At 34.2% G+C, this 27519-nt stretch overlaps 2 protein-coding genes across 4 annotated transcripts in view; one reads left to right on the top strand and one right to left on the bottom strand.

Moving 5' to 3' along the window:
- Positions 1 to 5993, bottom strand: part of LOC125679197 (negative elongation factor E-like) — a 14313-nt gene extending 8320 nt beyond the window's left edge. The window contains exons 1-4 of the mRNA XM_056155359.1: positions 5861 to 5993; positions 2680 to 2752; positions 2153 to 2211; positions 720 to 791 (exon numbers count right to left, since the gene is read on the bottom strand). Coding sequence (XP_056011334.1) covers positions 720 to 791; positions 2153 to 2211; positions 2680 to 2752; positions 5861 to 5941 — 285 coding nt within the window. The 5' untranslated portion in view covers positions 5942 to 5993. The remainder of the gene's footprint in view (positions 1 to 719; positions 792 to 2152; positions 2212 to 2679; positions 2753 to 5860) is intronic.
- A 200-nt stretch (positions 5994 to 6193) lies between these two features.
- On the top strand, positions 6194 to 25188 carry LOC125679193 (queuine tRNA-ribosyltransferase accessory subunit 2-like). 3 transcript variants are annotated; one of them, XM_048918201.2, is made up of 11 exons: positions 6194 to 6447; positions 10953 to 11034; positions 11240 to 11303; positions 11742 to 11846; positions 11949 to 12119; positions 13062 to 13161; positions 13273 to 13361; positions 13551 to 13651; positions 14139 to 14264; positions 19528 to 19653; positions 24786 to 25188. In XM_048918201.2, the coding sequence occupies exons 1-11, from the start codon at positions 6315 to 6317 to the stop codon at positions 24892 to 24894; spliced, it is 1206 nt and encodes a 401-aa protein (XP_048774158.2). In that variant the 5' UTR covers positions 6194 to 6314; the 3' UTR covers positions 24895 to 25188. The 3 variants fall into 3 exon arrangements, with proteins under 3 accessions (XP_048774158.2, XP_048774159.2, XP_048774160.1); XM_048918202.2 differs by lacking the exon at positions 24786 to 25188 and adding an exon at positions 19011 to 19165 and having other exon boundaries at positions 6224 to 6447; positions 19528 to 19646; XM_048918203.2 differs by lacking the exon at positions 6194 to 6447 and having other exon boundaries at positions 10982 to 11034; positions 11245 to 11303.
- Positions 25189 to 27519: the final 2331 nt, after the last annotated feature.

The following is a 27519-nucleotide window of genomic DNA, read 5'->3' as shown; positions in this document are numbered from 1 at the left end:
TTATAACAGTACTAACATCAGTCATTGCAGGTACTAAAATCTCAATGATTACAGGTGCTAACATCTCAATTACTACAGTACTAACATCTCAATTATTACAGTACTAACATCTCAATTATTACAGGTACTAACATCTCAATTACTACAGTACTAACATCTCAATTATTACAGTACTAACATCTCAATGATTACAGGTACTAACATATCAATTACTACAGTACTAACATCTCAATTATTACAGTACTAACATCTCAATGATTACAGTACTAACATCTCAATTATTACAGGTACTAACATCTTAGTTATAACAGTACTAACATCAGTCATTGCAGGTACTAAAATCTCAATGATTACAGGTACTAACATCTCAATTACTACAGTACTAACATCTCAATTATTACAGTACTAACATCTCAATTATTACAGGTACTAACATCTCAATTACTACAGTACTAACATCTCAATTATTACAGTACTAACATCTCAATGATTACAGGTACTAACATATCAATTACTACAGTACTAACATCTCAATTATTACAGTACTAACATCTCAATGATTACAGTACTAACATCTCAATTATTACAGGTACTAACATCTCAATGATTACAGTACTAACATCTCAATGATTACAGTACTAACATCTCAATTATTACAGGTACTAACATCTCAATGATTACAGGTACTAACATCTAAAAAATTTAAGCATATTGCTTACCTTTAATTTTCTCTCTTGGTTTTTCGATCGCTTGAAACTTTGTTTCTCATTATCAACTTTGATCTTGATTGACTGAAAATAAATCATATTGAAGTACATGTAACTGAAATAGTCTCAAGACCGCAAACCTCACATTACATCAAAGGCATACATGGATGTTTTCCCATTTTCATTACTTGTACTCTCAAAAAAGATATTTTTTAATAGAACTTTGAATTAACACAATTCATGTATAGTGAAACTTCTCCAAACTGGCCCCTCCGAAAACCGGTTCTCCCTGAATATCGGCCGATTTTCAAAGTCCTGGCAGAAATCTTAACATTTCCTTAAAAAGAAATTCTTACAAAACAGGCCATCCCTGAAAACCGGACATCGGCCACTTTTTAAGAATATTTGTTGACAAACATGTGTAATTTATCCTTATAATACCAGCCACTTTTTGAAGACAAGAAAATTTTGGCCATAGGGTGATCAAAATCGGCCAGATGTGTAAATTGACAGACCAACTGGCCAAGTGGGAAATTATCTACTGGAGGTGTGAAAAACACAAGTGGCCTCCATAATTTCTATTGTTTACCTGTGCTATGATGGGTACTAAGTGACACTTGGCTAATCCAAGAGACCCTTCCAAATTCTGTACAAAATGTAAAAACAGCTAGGAACATATGGAATGAATACAATATCAAACACCATATTGTTTCACCATACTATCGCATGGATATAAGCGGTAGTTGATAAAGAACAAACCCATGACTGTTAATGATAATTATTAAATAATAATTAATTTTCTTGGTTTTCATAGAATTAAAATTCCTAAGAAATATTCAAATTACAATTTCATATTTACTACTGTACTTTTTAAAAATGTCAAAACAAATTTGTTAATGATATAAGTGATGAATGTAAACAGAGTGTTTATACATAAGAGGAATTCCAATAATAGGCTTCTGTGTTTTCTTTAAGTATCCTGTTATAGATTTTCAGTTTAAAATTAGATGATTTCAGCGAGAATTTATAATTACCTGTAGGTACAAACGGACTAATTTGATCTCTACCGATAATTGATCATAGATCACCAGAACAAAGTGAACAGTACCTACTTTAACAATATTGAGACAAAATGTCTCTAATTGCTAAATTCTCGGAAAACCGGCCATCCCAATAAACCGGCCGTTTTTATCGGTCCGAGAGCCGGCCGGTTTTGAGAAGTTTCACTGTATATCTTAAAAATCAAGATGTGTTTGTGAAATCCTGATGCTCCCATATTATTAAACTCCAAGGTGAAGGTCATGAGGTCAAAAATTTAGTTTTTGTGGGAAAATAGAATGACAGACAGACCAAAAACTATATACATTATACTAACTCTGACTACCCCCACATAAAAAGTTTGTTTATTGAAAGGGAAACTCATAAAGAATTGCTTTCTCTTTTACCCCTGACTTCAGTAGTTTCTTTGCTTGTTCTTTTGCATCTTCTGCCGATTCTGGTGCAGCTAAAACCAAAAAAAAAAGTTAATTTAATTCAATGCAGATTCATGTGTAGCAAAAACACACAACTAAAGAGTTCATTTAATTCAGTTCAGATTCATGTGTAGCAAAAACACAGAAATAAAAAGTTCATTTAATTCAGTGCAAATTCATGTGCAGCGAAACACACAAATAAAGAGTTCCTTTAATTCAGTGTAGATTCCTGTGTTGCGAAAACACACAACTAAAGAGTTCATTTAATTCAGTGTAGATTCATGTGTAGCAAAAACACACAAATAAAGAGCTCAAACAATGTAATGCAAATTCTAGTGCAGCTTAAACAAAATTCACATGTTCAATTAATGCAATGCATTGGAGGGTGTAAAAGTTCACACAATCAAACAAATGCATCGAGTTCCTGTATTGTTGTAGTCCTTATGCAGAATATGTGAATTATTTTGCTTATCCTCTTTCTTGTAACAACACATACTTACGTCGTTTTGCGGGTGCTGTTTGCGGTTGTTCACGCTCAGGCTTAGCTGTTCTTATTGCCTGCAGTGCTTTTTTCTGCAAAATTATCAAAATATCACAGGATTAATCATAAAATGCAAGAAAATTCACGTAACAGGTGCTGTTGGTAAAGAGGTGATGGTAAATAGAAAATAAATGCTTTCTACATGCGAGACAAAGCCTTTGCAAGAGAATACTTGATTTGAGTGCATCTAAAACAAGACATCTTTTAAGTTGACCAAGACTGATGACACAAATGTGTACTGCAATGCGAATACCAATTTATTCATAAAAGGTTTGTAAATTTGTATTGGGAATATGTATCTTACATTTGTATTGGGAAACACATCCACCATAAGTTGTCATTGAAAAATATGATGTCATTGTCATTAGGCCATTAAGGAATGTTGTTTCAATTTGAACATTTGAGTCTGCCTTCTCTTTGCTATATATAGTTATTCATGTGTATCAGGAAATATTTGTACCCATAAAAACAAGGCTGTGGAGAAAAAGCATTTAGTTTCTTAAAATCGTATTGCTTTTAACACTGTTAGAAACAATGACAATTTATAATACGTGAAAAAAGAAATCTTAATATTTTCCAAATCTACAGTACTATTCACATACATCATCCTATCTTCTTCAATGTACAGCAAAACTTCATAAAATAAAAATTACTTGCAGGTGTGAATCCATAAATAAAATCAGAAAAGATACAAAATGTGTTTAATTAAACAGAGTCTGAGTGCAAAATGTGATTAAAAAGGAATTACCTTCACTTTACATGGGTGGGTAGAGAAGATCTTGGGTAAGATATATCCCCCGAAATTATGTTTTGTGGCAGGATTGTTTGTTTTGTTTTGCTGTTTTCCGCAATACTCAACAATTTTTCAGTGGTTGCCCAGTTTTTATTGGTGGAAGAGAGAACCCAGATACAATGTACCTGGGAAGAGACCACCGACCTTCCGAAAGTAAACTGGGAAACTTTCTCACCTACCGGCGCGAGCGGGATTCGAACCCACGCTGACCAGAGGTGAGAGGCCGTGTGATTTTGAGCATGATGCTCTAACCACTCGGCCACAGAGATTCTAATAAATAACAGTTCTGGCAAAAAAAATGACCATTTATGTGTATCTTACTATCTTTAGAGAGATAGATTTGTCTGTATGTTTGAGAGTGTTCAGGTCTGGTTCTATTGTCATTGAGCATCGGAAAAATGGAAGCTATGCAATCAAACAATGAAATAGTTTGTGAAATACATGTACTACAAGTCTGGTGTAGGGCATTACTCTGAAGAGTACATGTATCAATCATGCCTGTGACACTACTGACAAATGATCCCCCTCCATCAACTTCATACTATATACTGAATAAACATTTACTCTTATTTTTTCTGCTGTTTTTATAATAGTGTATACATAACAAATGGCGTGTCTTTGAACCATTTCCAATATCGGAGAATGATCTGAATAATGGGGGTCCCACACACTGCAACAATATTCCATATTTGGTTATACTGGTGACTCTCGATGGCTCGAACTTAGATCTCTTGAAGTTCTCAGTCTCTCGAAGTGAAATCATGGTCCCGATTTTTTCTCTATATAACAAAGCAAATTTACTATCGATCTCTCGAACGTTCGATCTCTCGAAGTGAAGTTGGGTCCCGTAAAACACATTTCTTTGAATTTCACTCTCGATCTCTTGAAGTGGTGGTAGCGTATACCCACCATTATCCAAGCATGTAATAATTTTCGCTTGGGCCTTACTTGGATTTTGTTGAATGCCGGAGAGGTAATTAGGTGTTTACATAGTTGAAACATCGCCGGGGCTTCTTTGTGGAGGTAACACCCTTGAGTATTTAATTGGCTAACTGGTCAGTTTACACCTTGCACCGGGGTTTTGAGTCGTGATGATTAAAATTATATATAATCCGACTATGAATAAAATCTATAATTTGTTTTGACGTGACAACGAGAGAGTAAGTTTTATACATGCTTTAGAGATCTACAGACTGTTAAATTTCTCGAGTTTGTTCTTTTTGTGTAAAGTTACTCTAAAACATCGTTTTACTCATTCGTTAGAATTTGTGTTTTGGGTAAAGCGACATAAGATTTTGCGATAGTAGAGCGTCATCGGAACTTGGTTTTGTATGCCTATTTAAGCATGATTAAAGAACAAATAAATACATAAACTTTGAAATCTTTTTATTAATGCTAAATAAGATTTTTTATTTTGATATCAAAGCACCTGACGAATATGAAGGAAAATATGTCAAAACGATATCATATGATCTTGTTGGTAAACATTTCCGGTTACTGTAAAATCTGAACCATACCAGCGGACCTTAAATTTCCAAATTTCGATCTCTCGATTTCTCAAAGTTTTATCAAGGTCCCTTGAACTTCGAGTTATCGAGAGTCACCTGTACTAATGTCTGATTTGCTTTGGATTTAATCATAGGATTTGACACTTTCAAATTTCTCTTCAAAAACCTTGAAGTTATATTTCCAGTTACACCAGTCCTATGTTTTGACAATATTTGTTGAAATCTAAATCTGTTTAAAGATTCATTCCAAGATATTTGCAAATTATTCAGAATTATGATTGGGAAGAATGTAATTATTATATTCTGTATTTTAGTACACTTGTTTGGATGTAAATCCATAAGTCAATCTGATTTCCACTGTGTTGTCGCATTTAAGTCTGACTATAGTTTTCATCAGAACTCTTATGTTGTAATTTCTTTGTATTTAATACCACAAAATATCTAAGCTTACTGTGATTATGTACAGAGGCTTGCTCTCATAAAAATAATTCACAGGGACTCGTCATGAAATTTTTGTCTAATTAAATATTTACACATATAGAAAAGAGAGGATCAATTCGTGACGAGCCCTTGTGAATAATGTAAACAATACCTATGTATTAAAATATATTGTTTTCATCTTTTAAACGGGAGCAAGTCCCTGTGCTGTGATAAAGATATTCTGCAAATCACTGATAAACAAAAGACAAAGAATAACCCCAAATTCATTGCATCATGTATGAAACATTCTCCTGCTGTTCTCGGGGGGAGGGGGGGGGCTTCAATGTTCTGTTGCAAATAATTAAAGCTTGTTATTGCATCCAGTTATATAAATAATGAATCAAAATTTAAATTACCACCTTCTTTTTCAAAATTGCATATTTCTGCTTCAATATCAGCTCCTCTTCTGTTAAATTTGATGGGAAATTCACATGAACCATTTTCTCTAGTCTTAGCCATTTATTGTTAACTCTTTTGTAATGGAGATAAAAACAACGTAAGAAAATTTTACTAATCAACGGAGAATCATCCACAGAAGTTACTAATTAATGAATAAACATATCATTTTAACTTTTATCATTTCATATTTATAGGTACACTAAACATTACAATTTTTAATATCTAAAATAGTTAATTATATTGTGAAACATGTTAACTAAATCTAGAAGACAATCGGGATATCGCTTTGATTCTTTTTTTCCCGTCTTTAAGCTTAACCTCTACTTTCACTTTGGAAACACGCATGTAAACAAATTTAATAGGTGCCAGAATAATTAAGCCTCAGTAAAATTCCAAGTAGTTTATTTATAAGTGATGCGGTTTACATTAAAAAGTGTCACACAATGTGGGTGCCGATTGGGAACACTATCATGTCAAAGAGAAGTTACGAATGGAGAGAACACCCATATAATAGAGACACCCGTGTGTATGCTGTACACTAAAAAAGGTATGTGTAACCTGGACACGACAGAGCTCATTGAATACACGTGTCTGATATGCTTCAGTATTGCTAAGCCTAGTTGATGGAGAATGGCACACTTGATTGTAATCTCATTGAGATATCAGGTCCAGTCCAAAGACTATTTCTATCTACGTAGCCATTTAAACCTACTTAAAGTAGCTACTTGTACCTACTTTTACCTATTTTTGAAAATAATGTCTTACGGCGTGACCGTGTTTGAGGGTGAAGCAAACAATATAGGCATTAGTATCTAGATCCATAACAGGACAAAAAATATTCCAAAATATTAGCACCTAATGTGTGAGGACAGAGCTCAATCAAAGTATTCTAACTTTAGACATTTTTGATCCGCCTATTCATTGAATGCGGGGAAACTCTATGCAATTGATGTAAACAGTTCATTGTGACGTCATATTTAGCGTCGGTGTTTAGCAAATACACCAACATAGGAGCCATGGCATAAATCGCATTTATCGAGGAGTGCTTATATATGATTTAGAAAACGAAGATTTACATGCTTTTAAAAATTTTATTTAACACTCAGAATGACGTGAACTTGGGTACACGAGATTCAAAATGGAGAAATACATGTCCACGCGCTAGTATTCCAGTGTGCGAAATTAACCATGGACCGATAGACAATGTTTATAGAAAATCGAATCGGTCTATAACGATCGAAATAGCTATAGACCGACTTGTCTATAGGAATTCTGAGTAAAAAAACTGGTTTCCTGCTGCTTATTAAACAGATATGAGAAGCACGACCAGTTTATAGATATTACGCTAAACAAAACGTAGTAGAAGTGACTCAGATGAGGAATCAGACTGAAACTGAGCTGGAACAAAATGAAAAATAAAACGGAATTCTAATTGAAAAGCTTGTGCATGAAATTGAAAAAGAATATTTTTAAAATATCATGAACGAATTACCAAAATCAAATTTGTGTCTATTATTTATTTTTTAATAACAATGAATATTGCATGTTAAACTTTGGTCTATAGGAATTTATTGTGGTCTGTAGGAAATGAAATGACTATGGACCGAAAGTCTATACAACTTTAAAATTAGTTTCGCACACTGGTATTCGAATCGATGCCATTGGGACCAAACTCTTCAAGTTCCATAGGTATGGTTTAATTTTTCACTAGTTTTCTATATTTTCCCTTTAAACATGTATATACGTGTTACCTATAGGGAGAGCTCTGCTCTCATGGCCCTACGGGCTGTGAGAGGGCTTTGCCCTCTATACATAAATAATAATTAAGGCGCTTCTTTTAAACAGGTCAGTCGTTTTATGTATTATGTTGTGCATGTGCTCTGCAAAATTAGGAGTGTAAATTTGAATACTTTACAAGGGTGGAGAATGCAGAGAAAATGCATGATAATTCACCCCAAAAACCTTTAATGTAAAAATGCATGAAGGTAAACTTTAAAATTAATACAGATTTGTAAGACACTCTAGACTTTTTATCACGTAGCTATGATCCTAAGCTCCTAGAAAATGGAACTGGGTGCTGTTACATGTATTGATGCAAATTTGAAAGATTAGAAAGTAATCATTTTTTGTCCAATATTTTTGTGGTATTCATCATCAGTGTAAGTGAATCAAGAAATTTGGTACATACCATATTGCGCCGTTCCTGTGTTTGGCCATGAAATGCAAGTAAAGGAAAAAGTAGGTAAAAATAGTTACCTGGAGTAGGTTTAAATACCTAGGTAGCTATAAGTAGCTATGTAGGTAGAAATAGTCTTTGGACTGGACCTGATGATTGTTGACATTTTTATTCCATCAGTTCATTGTCATTCAAGATGACTTTCGGGTAGTTTTAGTATTTCCTGTTCCTACCTCGCATGACGAGGGTAAGGGTTAGGTGGCATACATGTTGACACCATATTTACAGGGACCAGCATACTAGCAGTGTTCCTGAATTTAAAGAAGTTTAAACTTGATCTATTTTATGACGATTAACAAACAAGTTCAACAACTTAATTAATGTTTCTTGGATAGCTCGGTTGGTAGAACACCTGACTGGAGATTCAGGGGGATTCCTGGGTTTGAATCTGTGTTTTTGATAATTTGAATTACATAAATTTATTATCTTATAAATGTGGATTTTAAAATATATAAGGGGGGTATATAATAAATTTATTCTACAGTAACTTGATCTGAAAAGTTTAATCACATCTCGTTGACAAGCACGGATCATCAGATCAAATTCGACACTTCACGTCTCATTTGATCAGATGATCCGTGCCTCTCTACTCGACGTGATCCAACTCTTCAGATCAAGTTACTGTAGTAATGATGTATGTGTATAATTATGAATTAGCATTGTATGAACAGTGATTGAATATTAAACTTCATTCTCTTGCTGTATCTTAAAGCTGATGTACGGGTATCCATTTTGTCAAATATAACTGTTTGCTAGGTCCTTTGTCATGCTTTAACTACCTGGTATGTGTGGAAATCATTGCAGTATCATGCAGTATCAATGCTTTGAATAACATTTTGACATGTTTCTATATATTTCCTATAGATTCTATTAAGTGTAGGCATGCAGGCTTTTAGTGGGCTGTAAAAGCATGGGGACTACTTTTAACTCCATTGTGACATCGCGCCTGCTTACATACAACTCGGCGATTTTTATGTCACATTGATCTGTGTGCAAATAATTGATTATGTCTGCTACCAAAAATGTAAATAGATGTTCACTTCTAGAAGTGTATAGAATTTGAAAAAATATGATTATTTACTGAATATTGGGGGAACTGTTTGTCCTTAGTCATTGTACGGATGTTGGGATGTGAACCTTAGTCGTTGTACGGATGTTGGAATGTGAACCTTAGTCGTTGTACGGATGTTGGGATGTGAATCTTAGTCATTGTACGGATGTTGGGATGTGAACCTTAGTCATTGTGCGGATGTTGGGATGTGAACCTTAGTTGTTGTATGGATGTTGGGATGTGAACCTTGCAAGCTCAGTCTGCTTTACCGCACAACAACCTTCGGTAGGCATATTTCCTGATACTCAGTCAACAGCCTATAAAAAGCTATACAATGAATCTATGGATAAAAACAAGAATTTTGATTTTGTGAAAGAGGCTTGATTAAAGAGAATGAATGCAGATGTGACTTGCTTGAGTACAGTAAGGATGTACAGTATATATATTTAAGGATGAAGAGCACACCTGAGAAATTTGATATCCATGGATGGAAACTCGCTGTAAAATTATCTAGACATGCAGGGCTGACAGCTTATAAAAATTGTAAACTCAGCAAAAGACCTACTAGCTCAGAGAAAATAACTGCCATTTTTTAAATTACTTTTGTAACAGGAAGGGAGAAAATGCAACGGACCAGACCGGGATTCAAACCCGGGCCCCCTGAATCTCTAGTCAGGTGCTCTACCAACTGAGCTATCTGGCCACCGGCGATCGAACCCGGCTGACCACTACATTCCTCCCTCCTTAAATATCTTCACACCCTGAAAATATCAACCCAGGATCTTTATCCCCTGGCAGACATTTTCACCTGTCAGTTCCAGGGGCTGGTCTACGGCACCAAATGTAACAGGAAGGGAGAAAATGCAACGGACCAGGCCGGGATTCGAACCCGGGCCCCCTGAATCTCTAGTCAGGTGCTCTACCAACTGAGCTATCTGGCCACCGGCGATCGAACCCGGCTGACTGCTACATTTTTATTAATTAATATTTAACTATCTTCTAATTAAAGTGATTATGTCACTATATGACTCGTTTCTCATAACTTTGATCCTGATCATATAGTTTTATAAAGTCCCTTAGCTTGTTACAACTTCATTACCACTACGATAAATTGATACCAATAGATTTTGTTCAGTGGAAATTTTAAAATGTGCGGTCAAGCATCTCTACAAAGAAATTTGTTCATCCCTGGCAAACTTTATGCGTCTTTGGCTGTCAGGCGCATGGTTATTTCAATCACTGTTTCAAATTTAGTGCAAAAATGCTGCTTTAGTAGAAAGTAATCTGAAAATTTTTTAAACTCCTGCTGGACTCGAACCTGTGATCTACAGATCAGGAGTCGACACATTAACAGACTGAACTACCCAGCTAGGCAATCTACAGATCGGCAGTCGACACGTTAACCTACTGAGCTACCCAGCTAGACAATCTACAGATCAGCAGTCGACATGTTAACCTACTGAGCTACATCACTAGGAAATCTATAGATCAGCAGTCAACACGTTAACCTACTGAGCTACCCAGCTAGGCAATCTACAGATCGACAGTCGACACGTTAACCTACTGAGCTACCCAGCTAGGCAATTAAATTTGAAAGGAATATACAAATATTGCTGATATTTATGTTTTCATTCGTGTTTTAAAAGGAAGTCAGCCATTATGAAAATGTAATATACCTCCTTAATGGCAGCTAGGGTTTACTGTAATTTTAACTTGAACCACAGAAACACAACAATTTATATTTTGTCCAAATATATCTTTATAGGCAGTGCTCCATGGTTGTCAATTGACATGCTGAAAAGAATTGAAAAGTTGCCTCCCATTGCACACATGCATTTGTCCTCTCTGTGAGTATTGCCATTAATATGAATATGCTGTTTTCTTAAATTATCACCAACCAGTGGCATTTTAGAAAACAAGCAATTATTTTCCATTCTTTAGCTATAATGTATAATAATTTTGTATTGATGGAATGGAGATTATATCTGTTTGATAGCATCTGTTGAAACTCACAGTAGTGTTAAAACTTAGTTAATTTATGTTTTCTCTCAGCTCAGACCTTTCTGAAGCAGTGGAGAAGTTTCAGCAAGGCATTGCCAAGTTTACATCAATGCAGGTATTCCTCATAGTTTTTACAGCATCAAATTATTTTAATTTTCATTAATCAGCGAATACTAGTATTAAGATGGATCATTATCTCATTTGATATTTATAGGCAGTGATATCGCTACATGTATGTAGGGTATTTCTGTATTTGACTAAACCACACACATCCCATTCAGACACACAAGTTCATATATTTTCATGACTTGAGTTGAATGTTGGGATTACTTCTCTGTGGTGGGATTTCTTTGATTGAATGACTTGAGTTGAATGTTGGGATTACTTTTCTTTGATTGAATGACTTGAGTTGAATGTTGGGATTGCTTCTCTGTGACAGGATTTCTCTATGAGTGATATTACTCGAGTTGAATGTTGAGATTATACCTTCTCTGTGACAGGATTTCTCTATGATTGACATGACTTGAGTTAAATGTTGGGATTTCTGTGACAGGATTTCTTGGTGTACATCTCTGTTCATGATTCTGGATTGGAGATTCCCTCAGGCTACAATACAAAGGCTGGTACTGCTGTTTGGAACAAGGCAGGAAAGAAACTGGTGAGTCCCTCCTAAAATCTGAACCTTATACATCCAGATATCATGTTTTCAATCTCTTTCTATCATCAACATGAAATATCAAGATGTGAATGGATTTTGTAGGTAGACCCACAACTGTTCATTAAATGTCAAGAAGCCTTTCATCCATCATTCTATCAGGCTCTGTCTGATGCAGACACTGACAGGAAGTCCGGGAAAAAGAGGGCAATGAAGGCGGTAGACAGAACACTCAATTTCCTGGACACCATTCTTGAGCTCCATAAAAAATCACAGGTGGATATTTGCAAAAATTTTCACATTTGTCACAGACAGCAAGTGTTCTACATGTATATGTATATGTCTACCATTTTGAAAGTTGAATACAGTAAAACTCAAATATAGCTAACATGGATATAAAGAAATTACAGCTATAACAGTGAAGTGAAATCGATTTCCCCGGCAAATTCTTTATATATTCTATATAAAAATCTGCGTCTATGACGAACACGGATATAGTGAATTTACGGATATAACGAAGTAAATTCTTATTCCCCTTGAATAAAAAATGAACATATAAATCACGTTTTATAACAAATTTTTTTTTTCATTTTAAACTTGTGATTTTTAACAATCGCTTTCCATTGCCATAAAGGATCCACACTTATTACAAAATTTCTGTTTGTATTTTTTCAAAAGCGGTTATTAACACAAAACAATATTTATACATACATTTAGTAAATATATTGTCGGTATTGTTTACTATTTTCGTTAATTGGATTTGAAGTTTGATTGCATTTATTTTATCGTACACTCGTTTATTTGTGTACAGCAACAAGTAAACTGTAATAGACTGTTTGTATGTATTGCACATAATTTTGTTGACATTTTTTTTGCATGACTTAATAATCCATCAAGATAAATTATCAAATATAAATCAGTGTGTATATTTCTTGTATAAAAATATTTCTTCTCGAAAATATATAGGCTTAATTTCTCTTAGAGACAATACAAACATAAGTATATCAATTACTGCTTTCTTATACAACTGATATACATGTAGAACAAATCAGTTTTGTAACAAATTCGTTATATCTGAATTATGAATTCATTATAAATGCATAGCGAATTAAGCTTATAGTGAATTTTTATAGTGTCCACAGAAATTCGCTATATCAGAGTTTTACTGTAGTAAATTTAGCATGCAACATTCTTTAAGTCCTTGTCCATATTTTATAGAGACTAAGAGATGTTGGTGTATTTGGTTCAATTGAGGGTGGTTTCTACGAAGAGGAGAGAAAGAGATCTGCTAAAGAGACAGCTGCAAGGGATGTGGATGGTGAGTGAACCAAGATATGGTATTGTTAAGAGTTATCTGTCTTAGATGATCTGGTAGAGTTATTGCTCTTAGATTATTTGCCAATGTCTGTGCTTTTTTTTTTTTTTACAGGATTTGTCATAGAGGGCTTTCATGCACAGGATGAGAAGAATGAAACATTTGATGTTGAGGAGATGAAAGATCTATGTAAAATAGTTTTTGTATGTACATGTTTGAATAGTCTTCTTTACGTTACCAGGGTATATAAGTTTTACTCAAACCTATAGGGATTTTAAAAATTCTAAATTTAATTCCATATAAATCCCCCAAAAATATTCCTTTTAGAGAATGCAATCACAAAATCCACTTCTTTGATTTCAGAGGAATTCATTTTTCACCCATCTTTGCAGGAAAACCTACCAAAAGGAAAACCCAGATTAATGCATGCTGTTTGGTCACCTGATCAGGTTGTTATGGCAATGGAGCTTGGCATTGATATATTTGACAGCTGGTATCCTTTGGAAAAGCATTTTTGGATACTATCAATCATCAAATTTATTCAATATTTACTAACTCTCTATTACAGGCCATCTGCTTAATGCTAACATTTTCTTTCTCTGACAGGGTAATATATTTACTGAATGTGTTTATACTTATGAATGATGGATGTGAAAGCCACCGTAATTTGTCATATTACAATGATGCAGCTGACCACAGGTCAAGTAAACCGAGATTCAGTTTTAATGTAATAATAATCGGTCCTTTGTGTTAAGTTTTGTTTAATGATGATACTCTAGCACTTTCATAGAAGTTAGGAGTTCTGACTTCAAAGCCCATAAAATATCCATATGTTTATTTTAACATACGGCTTGTAGGAACTGTGCTGTGATTCTTTGAATTTATGCTTTTGATGCTTAACTCATTGTAGCAAATGATGCAAAAATCTCATTGTGTAAGAAAAGCTGCTCTACTACGACGCTATTCCTTAACTGTCATAGTTATCCCTGGTTAGTTACAGAAAGGGGTGGGGCACTCGTATTCTCCTTCGATTTTGATAAAACGCCTCAGAATGAGAAAGATGCTGGGTCATCAGAAGGTTTTGAAATATCATTGAACGATAAAAGGTGAGCAGGAAGTGGTTTAGCAGTGGTTTTGGCTCAGACACCTTATGATGCTTTGTGTTTATCATGCATATATAAATTTAGTTGACATGTTTACACCTATATAGAATTATTCACAATCACTGTCATCACTCTGAACCCACTAAATGACACTCGTCAAAATAGGTCATAATAGCCGACATTTCATTTAACTCGGTCAAAAATGCACATTTTCTTTGTAAGTTTACTGAAAAACATAGACATGTAGACTAGTACATTCCCACACCTAATGACGTATATATTCGGTATTGCGACGTATTTTGTCAGTCAGCTGTCAGATTCAATGAATCCCTGTTTCACAACAATCAAGATGATCCTTTATTATGTCTCCCCTCTCCAGAAGTGGGACATGTTGTTTTAGCGTGAATTTTTCTCTTCCACTCCTCGTACCAAGTTTGTCCGGGCCATAACTTTTTTCTCTTTTGACAGACACATATAGGCCTTTTAATATTTGGTAAGTGGGTATACCATGATAAGACAGTCTATCATGTACCATTTTTTATTACCTCTGACCTTAAAATTTTATGTAAAGGTCAAGTAATAGAATTTCTAGGGCATTTTTTTTGGACCATAACTTTTTTAGCTCACCTGAGCTGAAAGTCTGATCGCCTGTTGTCCATCGTCTGTCTGTAAACTTTTTACATTTTCGACCTCTCCAGAACCGTTAGGCCAATTTCAACCAAAAATGGCCAAAAGCATCCTTGGGTGAAGGGCTTTCGGGTTTGTTCACATGAAGGGCCATGTCCTTTTCAAAGGGGAGATAATCACAAAAATGCAAAAATAGGGTGGGGTCATTTAAAAATCTTCTTCTCCAGAATCACTGGGCCAGAAGAGCTGAAATTTACATGAAAGCTTTCTTATATAGTGCAGATTCAAGTTTGTTAAAATCATGGCCCCCGGGGGTAGGATGGGGCCACAATAGGGGTCAAAGTTTTACATAGAAATATATAGGAAAACTCTTTAAAAATCTTCTTCTCAAGAACCACTGAGCCAGAAAAGCTGAAATTTATATGAAAGCTTCCTGATATAGTGCAGATTCAAGTTTGTTGAAATCATGGCCCCCGGGGGTAGGATGGAGCCACAAGGGGGGAATCAAAGTTTTACATACAAATATATAAGGAAAATCTTTAAAAATCTTCTTCTCAAGAACCACTGAACCAGAAAAGCTGAGATTTATATGAACACTTCTTGATATAGTGCAGATTCAAGTTTGTTGAAATCATGGCCCCGGGGGTTGGATGGGGCCACAATAGGGGATCAAAGTTTTCCATACAAATATATATGGAAAATCTTTAAAAATCTTCCTCTCAATAACCACTGAGCCAGAAAAGCTGATATTTACATGAAAGCTTTCTGACATAGTGCAGATTCAGGTTTGTTGAAATCATGGCCCCCGGGAGTAGGATGGGGTCACAAGGGGGGATCAAAGTTTTGCATACAAATATATAAGGAAAATCTTTAAAAATCTTCTTCTCAAGAACCACTGAACCAGAAAAGCTGAGATTTATATGAAAGCTTCTTGATATAGTGCAGATTCAAGTTTGTTGAAATCATGGCCCCAGGGGGGGGGGGGGTTGGGTTGGATGGGGCCACAATAGGGGGATCAAAGTTTTACATACAAATATATACGGAAAATCTTTAAAAATCTTCTTCTCAAGAACCACTGAGCCAGAAAAGCTGATATTTGCATGAAAGCTTTCTTACATAATGCAGATTTAAGTTTGTTAAAATCATGGCCCCCGGGGGTAGGATGGGGCCACAATAGGGGATCAAAATTTTACATACAAATATATAGGGACAATCTTTAAAAATCTTCTTCTCAAAAACCACTGAACCAGAAAAGCTGAGATTTATATGAAAGCTTCCTGATATAATGCAGATTCAAGTTTGTTGAAATCATGGCCCCGGGGGTTGGATGGGGCCACAATAGGGGATCAAAGTTTTGCATACAAATATATAAGGAAAATCTTTAAAAATCTTCTTCTCAAGAACCACTAAGCCAGAAAAGATGAGATTTATATGAACGCTTCTTGATATAGTGCAGATTCAAGTTTGTTGAAATCATGGCCCCCGGGGGTAGGATGGGGTCACAAGGGGGGATCAAAGTTTTGCATACAAATATATAGAAAAAATCTTTAAAAATCTTCTTCTCAATAACCTCTGAGCCAGAAAAGCTGATATTTACATGAAAGCTTTCTGACATAGTGCAGATTCAAGTTTGTTAAAATCATGGCCCCCAGGGGTAGGATGGGGTCACAAGGGGGGTCAAAGTTTTGCATACAAATATATAGGGAAAATCTTTAAAAATCTTCTCAAGAACCACTGAACCAGAAAAGCTGAGATTTATATGAAAGCTTCTTGATATAGAGCAGATTCAAGTTTGTTGAAATCATGGCCCCGGGGGTTGGATGGGGCCACAATAGGGGATCAAATTTTTTCATACAAGGAAAATCTTTAAAAATCTTCTTCTCAAGAACCACTAAGCCAGAAAAGCTGAGATTTACATGAAAGCTTCCTGACATAATGCAGATTCAAGTTTGTTGAAATCATGGCCCCCGGGGGTCGGATGGGACCACAATAGGGGATCAAAGTTTTACATAGAAATATATAGGGAAAATCTTTAAAAATCTTCTTCTCAAAAACCACTGAACCAGAAAAGCTGATATTTACTTGAAAGCTTCCTATCATAGTGCAGAGTTAAGTTTGTTCAAATCATGGCCCCCGGGGGTAAGATGGGGCCACAATAGGAGATCAAAGTTTTATATACAAATATATACGGAAAATCTTTAAAAATCTTCTTAAGAACCACTGAGCCAGAAAAGCTGATATTTACATGAAAGCTTTCTGACAGTGCAGATTCAAATTTGTTCAAATCATGGCCCCTGGGGGTAGGATGGGGCAACAAGGGGGGATCAAAGTTTTACATACAAATATATAGAAAAAATCTTTAAAAATCTTCTTCTCAAGAACCATTGGGCCAAAGAAGTTGACATTTACATGAAAGCTTTCTGACATAATGCAGATTCAAGTTTGCAAAAATCATGGCCTCCAGGGGTAGGTTAGGGACATGATAGGGACTACAGTTTTACATGCAAATATATATGGAAAGTCTTCTGATATGGGCCAAGGTGACTCAGGTGAGCAATGTGGCCCATGGGCCTCTTGTTGTCTTTTGACATAGGCCTTTGATATTTGGTATGTAGGTATACCATGATAAGGCACAGTGTCACATACCATTTATGATGACCTTTGACTTTTTAGCTCTTCTGATCCGAAGGCTCAAAGAGCTAATAATATGGCCATGTGTGTGGCGTGCGGTGTGCGTCAACCTTTTGGAAAAAGGGCTATATCTAAAGAACCCCTTGACCAATTTTTGTCAAATTTGTCACAGGGTATCCTTGGCCCAAGGGCTTTCATTTGTACGAAAACTAGGGTTGTGACCCTTTAACAAGGGGAGATAATTAGGAAAATGCAAACAAAAGTAGTGGTTGCTAAAAAATCTTCTTCTCAAGAACCACTGGGCAAATTATCACCAAACTTATGCATAAGGATGAGGATAGGTTGTAGATAAAAACAATTGTTCAAGACATCATCCTGGGGCAAAGGGTGTAGTCTCAAGTCACTTCAAAGTTGACCTTAAATTTTGTTTTGTTAAAACTTTGATATTTTGCTTAGTATAAGGACTAGGATCATCAAATTTTGTCAGTTGATGCATCTTAGGACCTAATAGCATGTTGTCTCAAAAGTAGGTCATGGTGACCTAGTTTTTGAATTTTGCAGGTAATTATTATTAAATGGATTTTGATGTATATCTTGGACACTATTGAGCCTATGATCATCAAAAGTTGTCAGTTGATGGATCATGGAACCTTAAAGTGCGTCATGTGAAAAGTATGTCATCATGACCTACTTTCTGAATTTTATGGCTAATCATTTATGAATACATTTGAGGTTGTTATTTCAGATACCGAGAGGTTTAGAATCATCAAACCTTGTAAGTTGATGCGTCTAGAGGCCTCGAAACATATTTATAAAAAAAGTAGGTCACAATGACCTACTCTTTGAATTTTGCAGACACTCAAATTTCACATTTTCAAATTTAGATGCATATTGTGGACACTGTGAAAGCTAGGATCATCAAACTTTGTCAGTTGATGCATCTTGAGTCTTCATAGTTTGTTGACCAAAAAGTAGGTCACCGTGTCTACTTTTGGTTAGTGAGAATTTTTGCCTGTTCTACAATGTATCAGAAGAGCGATTCTAGGCCCATGGGCCTCTTGTTATGTAAAGTGCTAGGCCTTTTATATTTGGTATGTTAGTATACCATGATAAGACAGTGTGTCACGTGCCATTTTTGATGACCTTTGACCTTGAACTTTTATATAAAGGTCAAATAATAGAATGTTTGGGGCATTTTTGTAGTTCGGAACATAACTTTTTTGTCTTTTGACATAAGCCTTTTATATTTGGTATGTTGGTAAGTTTAATTTACTATCATATATTCAGAGCATTGTTCCTTGCCAAGTTGTTTGAAGCACATAAAGGTGACTGTTATGTACCTACCTACCTACCTACCTATCCTCTTCGCTCCAGTCGGAGCATAAGGTCAATACAAGACTTCGCCACTCAGCTCTGTTTTTTGCTTTTGCCTCTGCTTCTCCCCAAGTTAAGTTAAGACTCTTTAGCTCATTTTCAACCGTCTTTCGTCAGGTTGTTTTTGGTCTTCCCCTTGGTCTTTTGCCTGGTGTCCAACATAAAGCCCTTTTTTGTATTGTTGTTCCATCCATTCTCAAGATGTGTCCAAGCCATTGGAGTCGATTTTGTCGTATCTCTTTGATAATGCAGGAGGAATCTGTCAATTTCAGGTTTGTATTTTAGATGGTATTTGGCCAAAATATTCTGCATATTTGTCTCGGGCAGTTGTGGTGGAAACTTGATAATGATCTCATGTCTGTTTTGGTGACTCTCCAGCATTCACTTCCATACATTAATTTGTACTGATTTTACATTGCTGTTGTATAATTTAACTTTAGTTTGTTATGTACAGTATAAACTCTTAATTTTCCACTTTAAAGATGATCCCTGAAAATATTTTTTTAAAAACTAAGGGGATTGAGGCATAACTTTTAGTATTTTAAAACAATTCTCCCTAGTTTGTTTTGAATGTAAATTTTTCCCCTGCTTTTGATCCAGTAACAATGCTAAATGCCTCTTTACTGTGTTTCAGAATGTGTGAGGATTTCAGGGCACCCCTTCCAGGATGTTCTTGTTATACCTGTCAGAATTTCTCTCGTTCTTACATCCATCATCTTCTCAACACAGCAGAACTCCTAGCACCAGTTCTACTCATGATGTAAGTCAGCTATTTAGTCAGTGCCTCATGTCATAAAACAACTATTTAGTCAGTGCCTCATGTTATAAAACAACTATTTAGTCAGTGCCTCATGTTATAAAACAACTATTTAGTCAGTCCCTCATGTTATGAAACAACTATTTAGTCAGTCCCTCATGTTATAAAACAACTATTTAGTCAGTGCCTCATGTTATAAAACAACTATTTAGTTAGTCCCTCATGTTATAAAACAACTAATTAGTCAGTCCCTCATGTTATAAAACAACTATTTAGTCAGTCCCTCATGTTATAAAACAACTATTTAGTCAGTCCCTCATGTTATGAAACAACTATTTAGTCAGTCCCTCATGTTATAAAACAACTATTTAGTCAGTCCCTCATGTTATGAAACAACTATTTAGTTAGTCCCTCATGTTATAAAACAACTATTTAGTCAGTCCCTCATGTTATAAAACAACTATTTAGTCAGTGCCTCATGTTATAAAACAACTATTTAGTCAGTGCCTCATGTTATAAAACAACTATTTAGTCAGTGCCTCATGTTATAAAACAACTATTTAGTCAGTGCCTCATGTTATAAAACAACTATTTAGTCAGTCCCTCATGTTATAAAACAACTATTTAGTCAGTCCCTCATGTTATAAAACAACTATTTAATCAGTCCCTCATGTTATAAAACAACTATTTAGTCAGTGCCTCATGTTATAAAACAACTATTTAGTCAGTCCCTCATGTTATAAAACAACTATTTAGTCAGTCCCTCATGTTATAAAACAACTATTTTGTCAGTGCCTCATGTTATAAAACAACTATTTAGTCAGTCCCTCATGTTATAAAACAACTATTTAGTCAGTCCCTCATGTTATAAAACAACTATTTTGTCAGTGCCTCATGTTATAAAACAACTATTTAATCAGTCCCTCATGTTATAAAACAACTATTTTGTCAGTCCCTCATGTTATAAAACAACTATTTAGTCAGTCCCTCATGTTATAAAACAACTATTTAATCAGTCCCTCATGTTATAAAACAACTATTTAGTCAGTCCCTCATGTTATAAAACAACTATTTAGTCAGTCCCTCATGTTATAAAACAACTATTTAGTCAGTGCCTCATGTTATAAAACAACTATTTAGTCAGTCCCTCATGTTATAAAACAACTATTTAGTCAGTGCCTCATGTTATAAAACAACTATTTAGTCTATCTCTCATGTTGTTAAACAACCAATGAGTCAATACCTCATGATGTAAAACAGCCTTTTAAGATGATCCCTCATGATGTAAAAGTGCCTTTGAGACAACCCTCTCACGATGTAAAACCAATGAAACAATCCCTCATGACATACAAGTATTCTTTGAGATAACCCATCATGATGTAATACCATTGAGGCAATCCCTCATGATTTAAAACTATTGAGACAACCCCTCATGTCTTAGAGACAACCCCCTGCATGATGGAGAACCATTGAGGCAATCCCTCATGATTTAAAACTATTGAGACAACCCCTCATGTCTTAGAGACAACCCCCTGCATGATGGAGAGCCATTGAGGCTATCCTTCATGATGTAAAACAACTATTGAGTAAATTTCTCATGATGTAAATCACCCATTGAGACAATCCCTTATGGTATAAAACAACCATAAGTCAATGTCTGTTTAATCTGGATGTTTCCTAATCCAATGAAAACCCATGAAACAAATGGAAGACAGGTCAGACAAGTTATACGGTGCCATGCTTTCAAGTTAATCAATCTAGGCAAGTATGCTTTATTCAGAATTTTCAATCTGAATTAGATTTGCATCATAATCTGACAAGGTAATTCTTCAAGATTTGATTCAATTTTGAGAAATTGGCTTCAGTTGATACACAATGTAGAAATGAAATTTTTTGAATGTCACGTGCACTGTAAATAAGAATATTTGGGCCACTGTGCACATAAATCACACATTATTAATTAAAATGCTGGTGTACAGGGTGCCAGTCTATGGTGTGATAAAATTTCAAGGTTAAAGAACTAAAGAAAAACCCTTATTCTTAATGTGCTTGTCAGGTGGATGTCAATAAATTTGATACCACTATACTTATGTTATTTTTGGGTTAAGAATGAAAATTTGGGTATTTTAAATATTGTGGCAATATCTTTCTATATTTAAACTAAAGTTTAATGCTAAAGGGGAACTGAGCAGATCTTTCATGTCAAATTTGATTATGCAGTTTATGAAAATAAAGTGAAATTTGATGACAGATTTTTGAGTGCTTTTGTAATGTATGTAAAGATCAGATAAGATTGGTGGAGATAATCGGCCAAAGAAGTGGATGTAAAGTAGGTTTCTTTAGGGACATAAAAGCTGGCCTAAGACGGCTCAGACCTACAGAATGTCAGGTAGGTGATACCTTACCTGGATCAGCTGATTGTGTTGCAATGAAGTTTCTGGTGTCACTTTCACATGAAGTGCACAAGGGCGACAGCATTCACTCCTGATGATCAAAGACATTATATTTGAATGCATACTTGTGTATTCTTATATGAACGGAGAGTAACTTTAAACTTGGGTTTCAAATAACTCAGATAGTATTTAGAATATTACTATATATAATGTGTTAATTAAACTGGTTTTAATAAAAAGCAGAGGTTAACAAACTTATTTAATTTTCTGTCATACACATATATATTGTATGTTAATTTAGTTTAAAGAGTGAAAAACTATTGTCTCAAGAATGAAAAATGTCCACAGATTCTCTTACCCCCCCCCCCCCCCCCCACCCCTCCACCCTCAACACACACACATAGAAAGTTACTTAATTCTTAAACAATACATATTTCAGACTTACAAATACATAATGTAGATGCAAAAATTGTTTAGCTATAATTTTTAAAAGTAGAATGCATAGTATTTTATGCATATTTTTCTTTGCCAATGGTGTCAAAATGGTGCAGTTCCATAGCCTGTGGCACATGATTTTTTTAATAAAATGACAGATGAAAATTATTTCTGAAACCAATTGATGAAATTAGATGGATAAGATTAATGAGTGCAGTTAATAATAGTGGGATTTTTTATTTAAACAATATATAGTCCTCATACTAATATGTAGTCCTCATACTAATATATAGTCCTCATACTAATATGTAGTCCTCATACTAATATATAGTACTAATACTAATATGTAGTCCTCATACTAATATGTAGTCCTCATACTAATATGTAGTCCTCATACTAATATATAGTACTCATACTAATATGTAGTCCTCATACTAATATATAGTACTCATACTAATATATAGTCCTCATACTAATATGTAGTCCTCATACTAATATATAGTACTAATACTAATATGTAGTACTAATATGTAATCATCATACTAATATGTAGCCCTCATACTAATATGTAGCCCTCTTACTAATATATAGTCCTCATACTAATATGTAGTCCTCATACTAATATATAGTACTCATACTAATATATAGTCCTCATACTAATATATAGTACTCATACTAATATGTAGTCCTCATACTAATATATAGTACTAATACTAATATGTAGTACTAATATGTAATCCTCATACTAATATGTAGCCCTCATACTAATATGTAGCCCTCTTAGTAATATATAGTCCTCATACTAATTTGTAGTCCTCATACTAATATATAGTACTCATACTAATATATAGTACTCATACTAATATATATTACTCATACTAATATATAGTCCTCATACTAATATATAGTACTAATACTAATATGTAGTACTAATATGTAATCCTCATACTAATATGTAGTCCTCATACTAATATGTAGTCCTCTTACTAATATATAGTCCTCATACTAATATGTAATCCTCATACTAATATGTAGTCCTCATACTAATATATAGTACTAATACTAATATGTAGTACTAATATGTAATCCTCATACTAATATATAGTCCTCATACTAATATATAGTACTCATACTAATATGTAGTACTAATATGTAATCCTCATACTAATATGTAGTCCTCATACTAATATATAGTACTCATACTAATATGTAGTCCTTATACTAATATGTAGTCCTCATACTAATATATAGTACTAATACTAATATGTAGTACTAATATGTAATCCTCATACTAATATGTAGTCCTCATACTAATATATAGTCCTCATACTAATATATAATCCTCATACTAATATGTAGTCCTCGTACTAATATATAGTCCTCATACTAATATATAGTCCTCATACTAATATGTAATCCTCATACTAATATGTAGTCCTCATACTAATATGTAGTCCTCTTACTAATATATAGTCCTCATACTAATATGTAATCCTCATACTAATATGTAGTCCTCATACTAATATATAGTACTAATACTAATATGTAGTACTAATATGTAATCCTCATACTAATATGTAGTCCTCATACTAATATATAGTCCTCATACTAATATGTAGTACTCATACTAATATGTAGTCCTCATAATAATATGTAGTCCTCATACAAATATATAGTACTAATACTAATATGTAGTACTAATATGTAATCCTCATACTAATATGTAGTCCTCATACTAATATATAGTACTAATACTAATATGTAGTACTAATATGTAATTCTCATACTAATATGTAGTCCTCATACTAATATGTAGTCCTCATACTAATATATAGTACTAATACTAATATGTAGTACTAATATGTAATCCTCATACTAATATGTAGTACTAATATGTAATCCTCATACTAATATGTAGTCCTCATACTAATATATAGTCCTCATACTAATATGTAGTACTCATACTAATATGTAGTCCTCATAATAATATGTAGTCCTCATACTAATATATAGTACTCATACTAATATATAGTACTCATACTAATATATAGTCCTCATACTAATATATAGTACTAATACTAATATGTAGTACTAATATGTAATCCTCATACTAATATGTAGTCCTCATACTATTATGTAGTCCTCATACTAATATATAGTACTAATACTAATATGTAGTACTAATATGTAATCCTCATACTAATATGTAGTCCTCATACTAATATGTAGTCCTCATACTAATATGTAGTCCTCTTACTAGTATTAAAGCAAAATTATTATCAAAAATGTATTGTTTTTATTTTTCAGACACAATTTCCATCATTATTTTGAGTTTTTCCATGCCCTTCGAACATCACTGAAGATGGACCAATTCCAAAAACTAAAGGCAATGATTGTGGAGCAGAGACCTCATTAAAAGCACTAATGGATATAGGCTTACAAAGTCAATCACAAAATTAAAGTCTTATAATACCTATATCGCAGATTTCTTTCCATTTAAATGAAACTGAACACATTCACATTAGAAAGAATCAGCAGTGACATAATTAAAAGATTCGGGTCACAAATGGCGGGGATTTGGCTGATTAGAGGGCAGTCATGTAAAATCACACCGTTTAGTTTGGCTTTTCACAAATAGCTGTTTTCATTTCAAAATAAACAGCGAGCTGGAATGTGTAATGGGAGTTCAGATTAAATTTTTACACACATTGCTACTTGTTTAACTTTTTTTTTCACAGAGTAAGTATTTTTGGGGGGTGAAAATACTTGAAGAAACACCGGTATCTTTTTACATTGTTAAATTCCAGATGTTTAGCTTGGTGTAGAGTTACGGGTTTTTTGGTAGTAGTGTTGACACATGCTTTCTCCAAGCATGCCGCGTGTTGTACAACCGTGTCTAGGGGTGGCCATACCTGAAATTTAAAAAAAAAAAAAGAATTTAAAGAATGAAGAATAAAAAAGGACAAATTAGAATCACACGAACTGTAACTTAATTATGTAATCATGTTGAGGAAAAGACATTTTTATGTAATATTCAGATACTAGATATGTCCTTGCCAAACTCTAATGACCGCACGAATCGTTAAATAGAAAAACGATCGTGTATTTTTCATGTCCTTCACGTCATTAATTTGTTCATGATATGGCGTAGACAGTATCGTATAAGGTTTCTGTTTTTAGTACTTGGTTTTATCTAACTGTTACATCTTTCCTGTAACGCTAGGATCACTCGACGCACGTGTTTCTTCCTTGGTGGGAAAGCACTCACGACATCAACGGGACGAAAGGAAATATTTCCATCACGGTGTCCTATAACACTGTATACGTTACAGTGCAGATGCTTTATTTTTACATTGACAGTATAAAAAAGATGGCAGCAAGCATTGCAAAACTGAAATAAATAAATTAATTTACAATATAACTATGTTAAAAATAAAAGGGGGGGGGGGGGACCGCACACAATGGCTATAGATCTATTATAGAGCGAAATTGGTAAATATATTAATACCTGTGTTAATAGTTTAATCTTTATAAGTTTTTAACTATAGGCCCATAATGAATATGTTTATTCACCGCAGAGGACACGTACAATTTTAAGACGTTACCTGTGGCGGATCCAAGTTCCAAAGGATATCATTACGATACACAATATGTTGCGTATACGGTTTAATGGTTTATTGTATATATCACACACGATAAATGAATCCCCCAAGTTACTCAGTAACACCAATTACCGGGTATTTTTTCGGTTGAAAATTTTTGCGATTTGATCTACATCTGCGCGCATTGATGAAGTTTTCCGTCCAATTTTTCGTTTGATACATGCATCAACTAAAGAATTATAAGTTTTATTACTTAATTAATAGCGAGTTTTATTCTGCGTTTCCAATTTCTGTGGTTGCATTATACCAATATGTACTTATATGCATGTACAAATGTATATCTATTTTGCGATTGTAATTTTTGCGGATTTATCGTGTATATATATAAAGCACTAAAAATGACCATCGACATGAACAACAGTGAATTGTCAAAATTTCGGGACGACCTGTCCCTTCTTCAGGACGATAGAATATTTACATAGAAAAGAAAGGAAACTAAAACTACAGCTAAACTACAAAAGCTTATAACAAACATTAAACGTCTTCTCGAGTGTAATATGTGGCAATAGAAAAGTTCTCATCGAGCGTCAAGACTAAATTGAACTAACCAGTCCTACGCTGGATCAATTCAAAAACAAAGAACAAAAAGCACTAAAATGACCAACGACACGAACAACCAGATTGTCAAATTTTCGGGGTCCCTTCTTCAGGACAAACGAAAAGAATTACATAATGTGGCCAATATCAACAGAGAATAATAACAAAAACTACATATAGATACATCTAGCACTACAGCTACACTAATCTACAAACGTATTTACAACGCAGACTACATGTTTTTTGGTCTTTAGGCTTGCCAATCAATGTTAAAATTGGAGCGAATTAGGACATGCCTTATTCGTCCAAAGAGCTGATCCAAAATGTACGAAGTGATTAAAAAAACATTTAATATATATACTGTAAATTCCTTATTTTACGCGAATATTTATAATCGCGAAATGACTCGTATGCGTCAAATCGCGAGAACATAAATTCGCGAGTGATGTGTTGATCAACAGTCTTTACATGTATCTTAGCAATATAAAAATAAAAGCGAGTGATGCTTCTCACAAAATTACGCGATAAGGAATTCCTCGCGTATTTTTAGGAATTTAATTAATATATATATATATATATATATATATATATATATATATATATATTAAAAGAAATAGAATAAACAGTACACAAAGTTAAAAATTTAACGCAAGCGCTTTCATTTTATAATCCTCAGGCGTTACATTTTAAAAATAGTTTTGAAATGGTTTGACGTCATAAAGGCGTCCTAACATTTCACGTACATAACGACGTCATAAACGAATGAAGGGAAAAGGATTTTACGTTAAGCATATTATGACGTCATAGATAATAACAGTAAACATATTTTACAGTAAGCTATT

Source organism: Ostrea edulis, chromosome 2 (genome assembly GCF_947568905.1).
Source record: "Ostrea edulis chromosome 2, xbOstEdul1.1, whole genome shotgun sequence".
Lineage (NCBI taxonomy): Eukaryota > Metazoa > Mollusca > Bivalvia > Ostreida > Ostreidae > Ostrea > Ostrea edulis.
The sequence above is the reverse complement of the archived record's forward strand: the minus strand, read 5'-3'. Positions and strand labels throughout refer to the sequence as shown.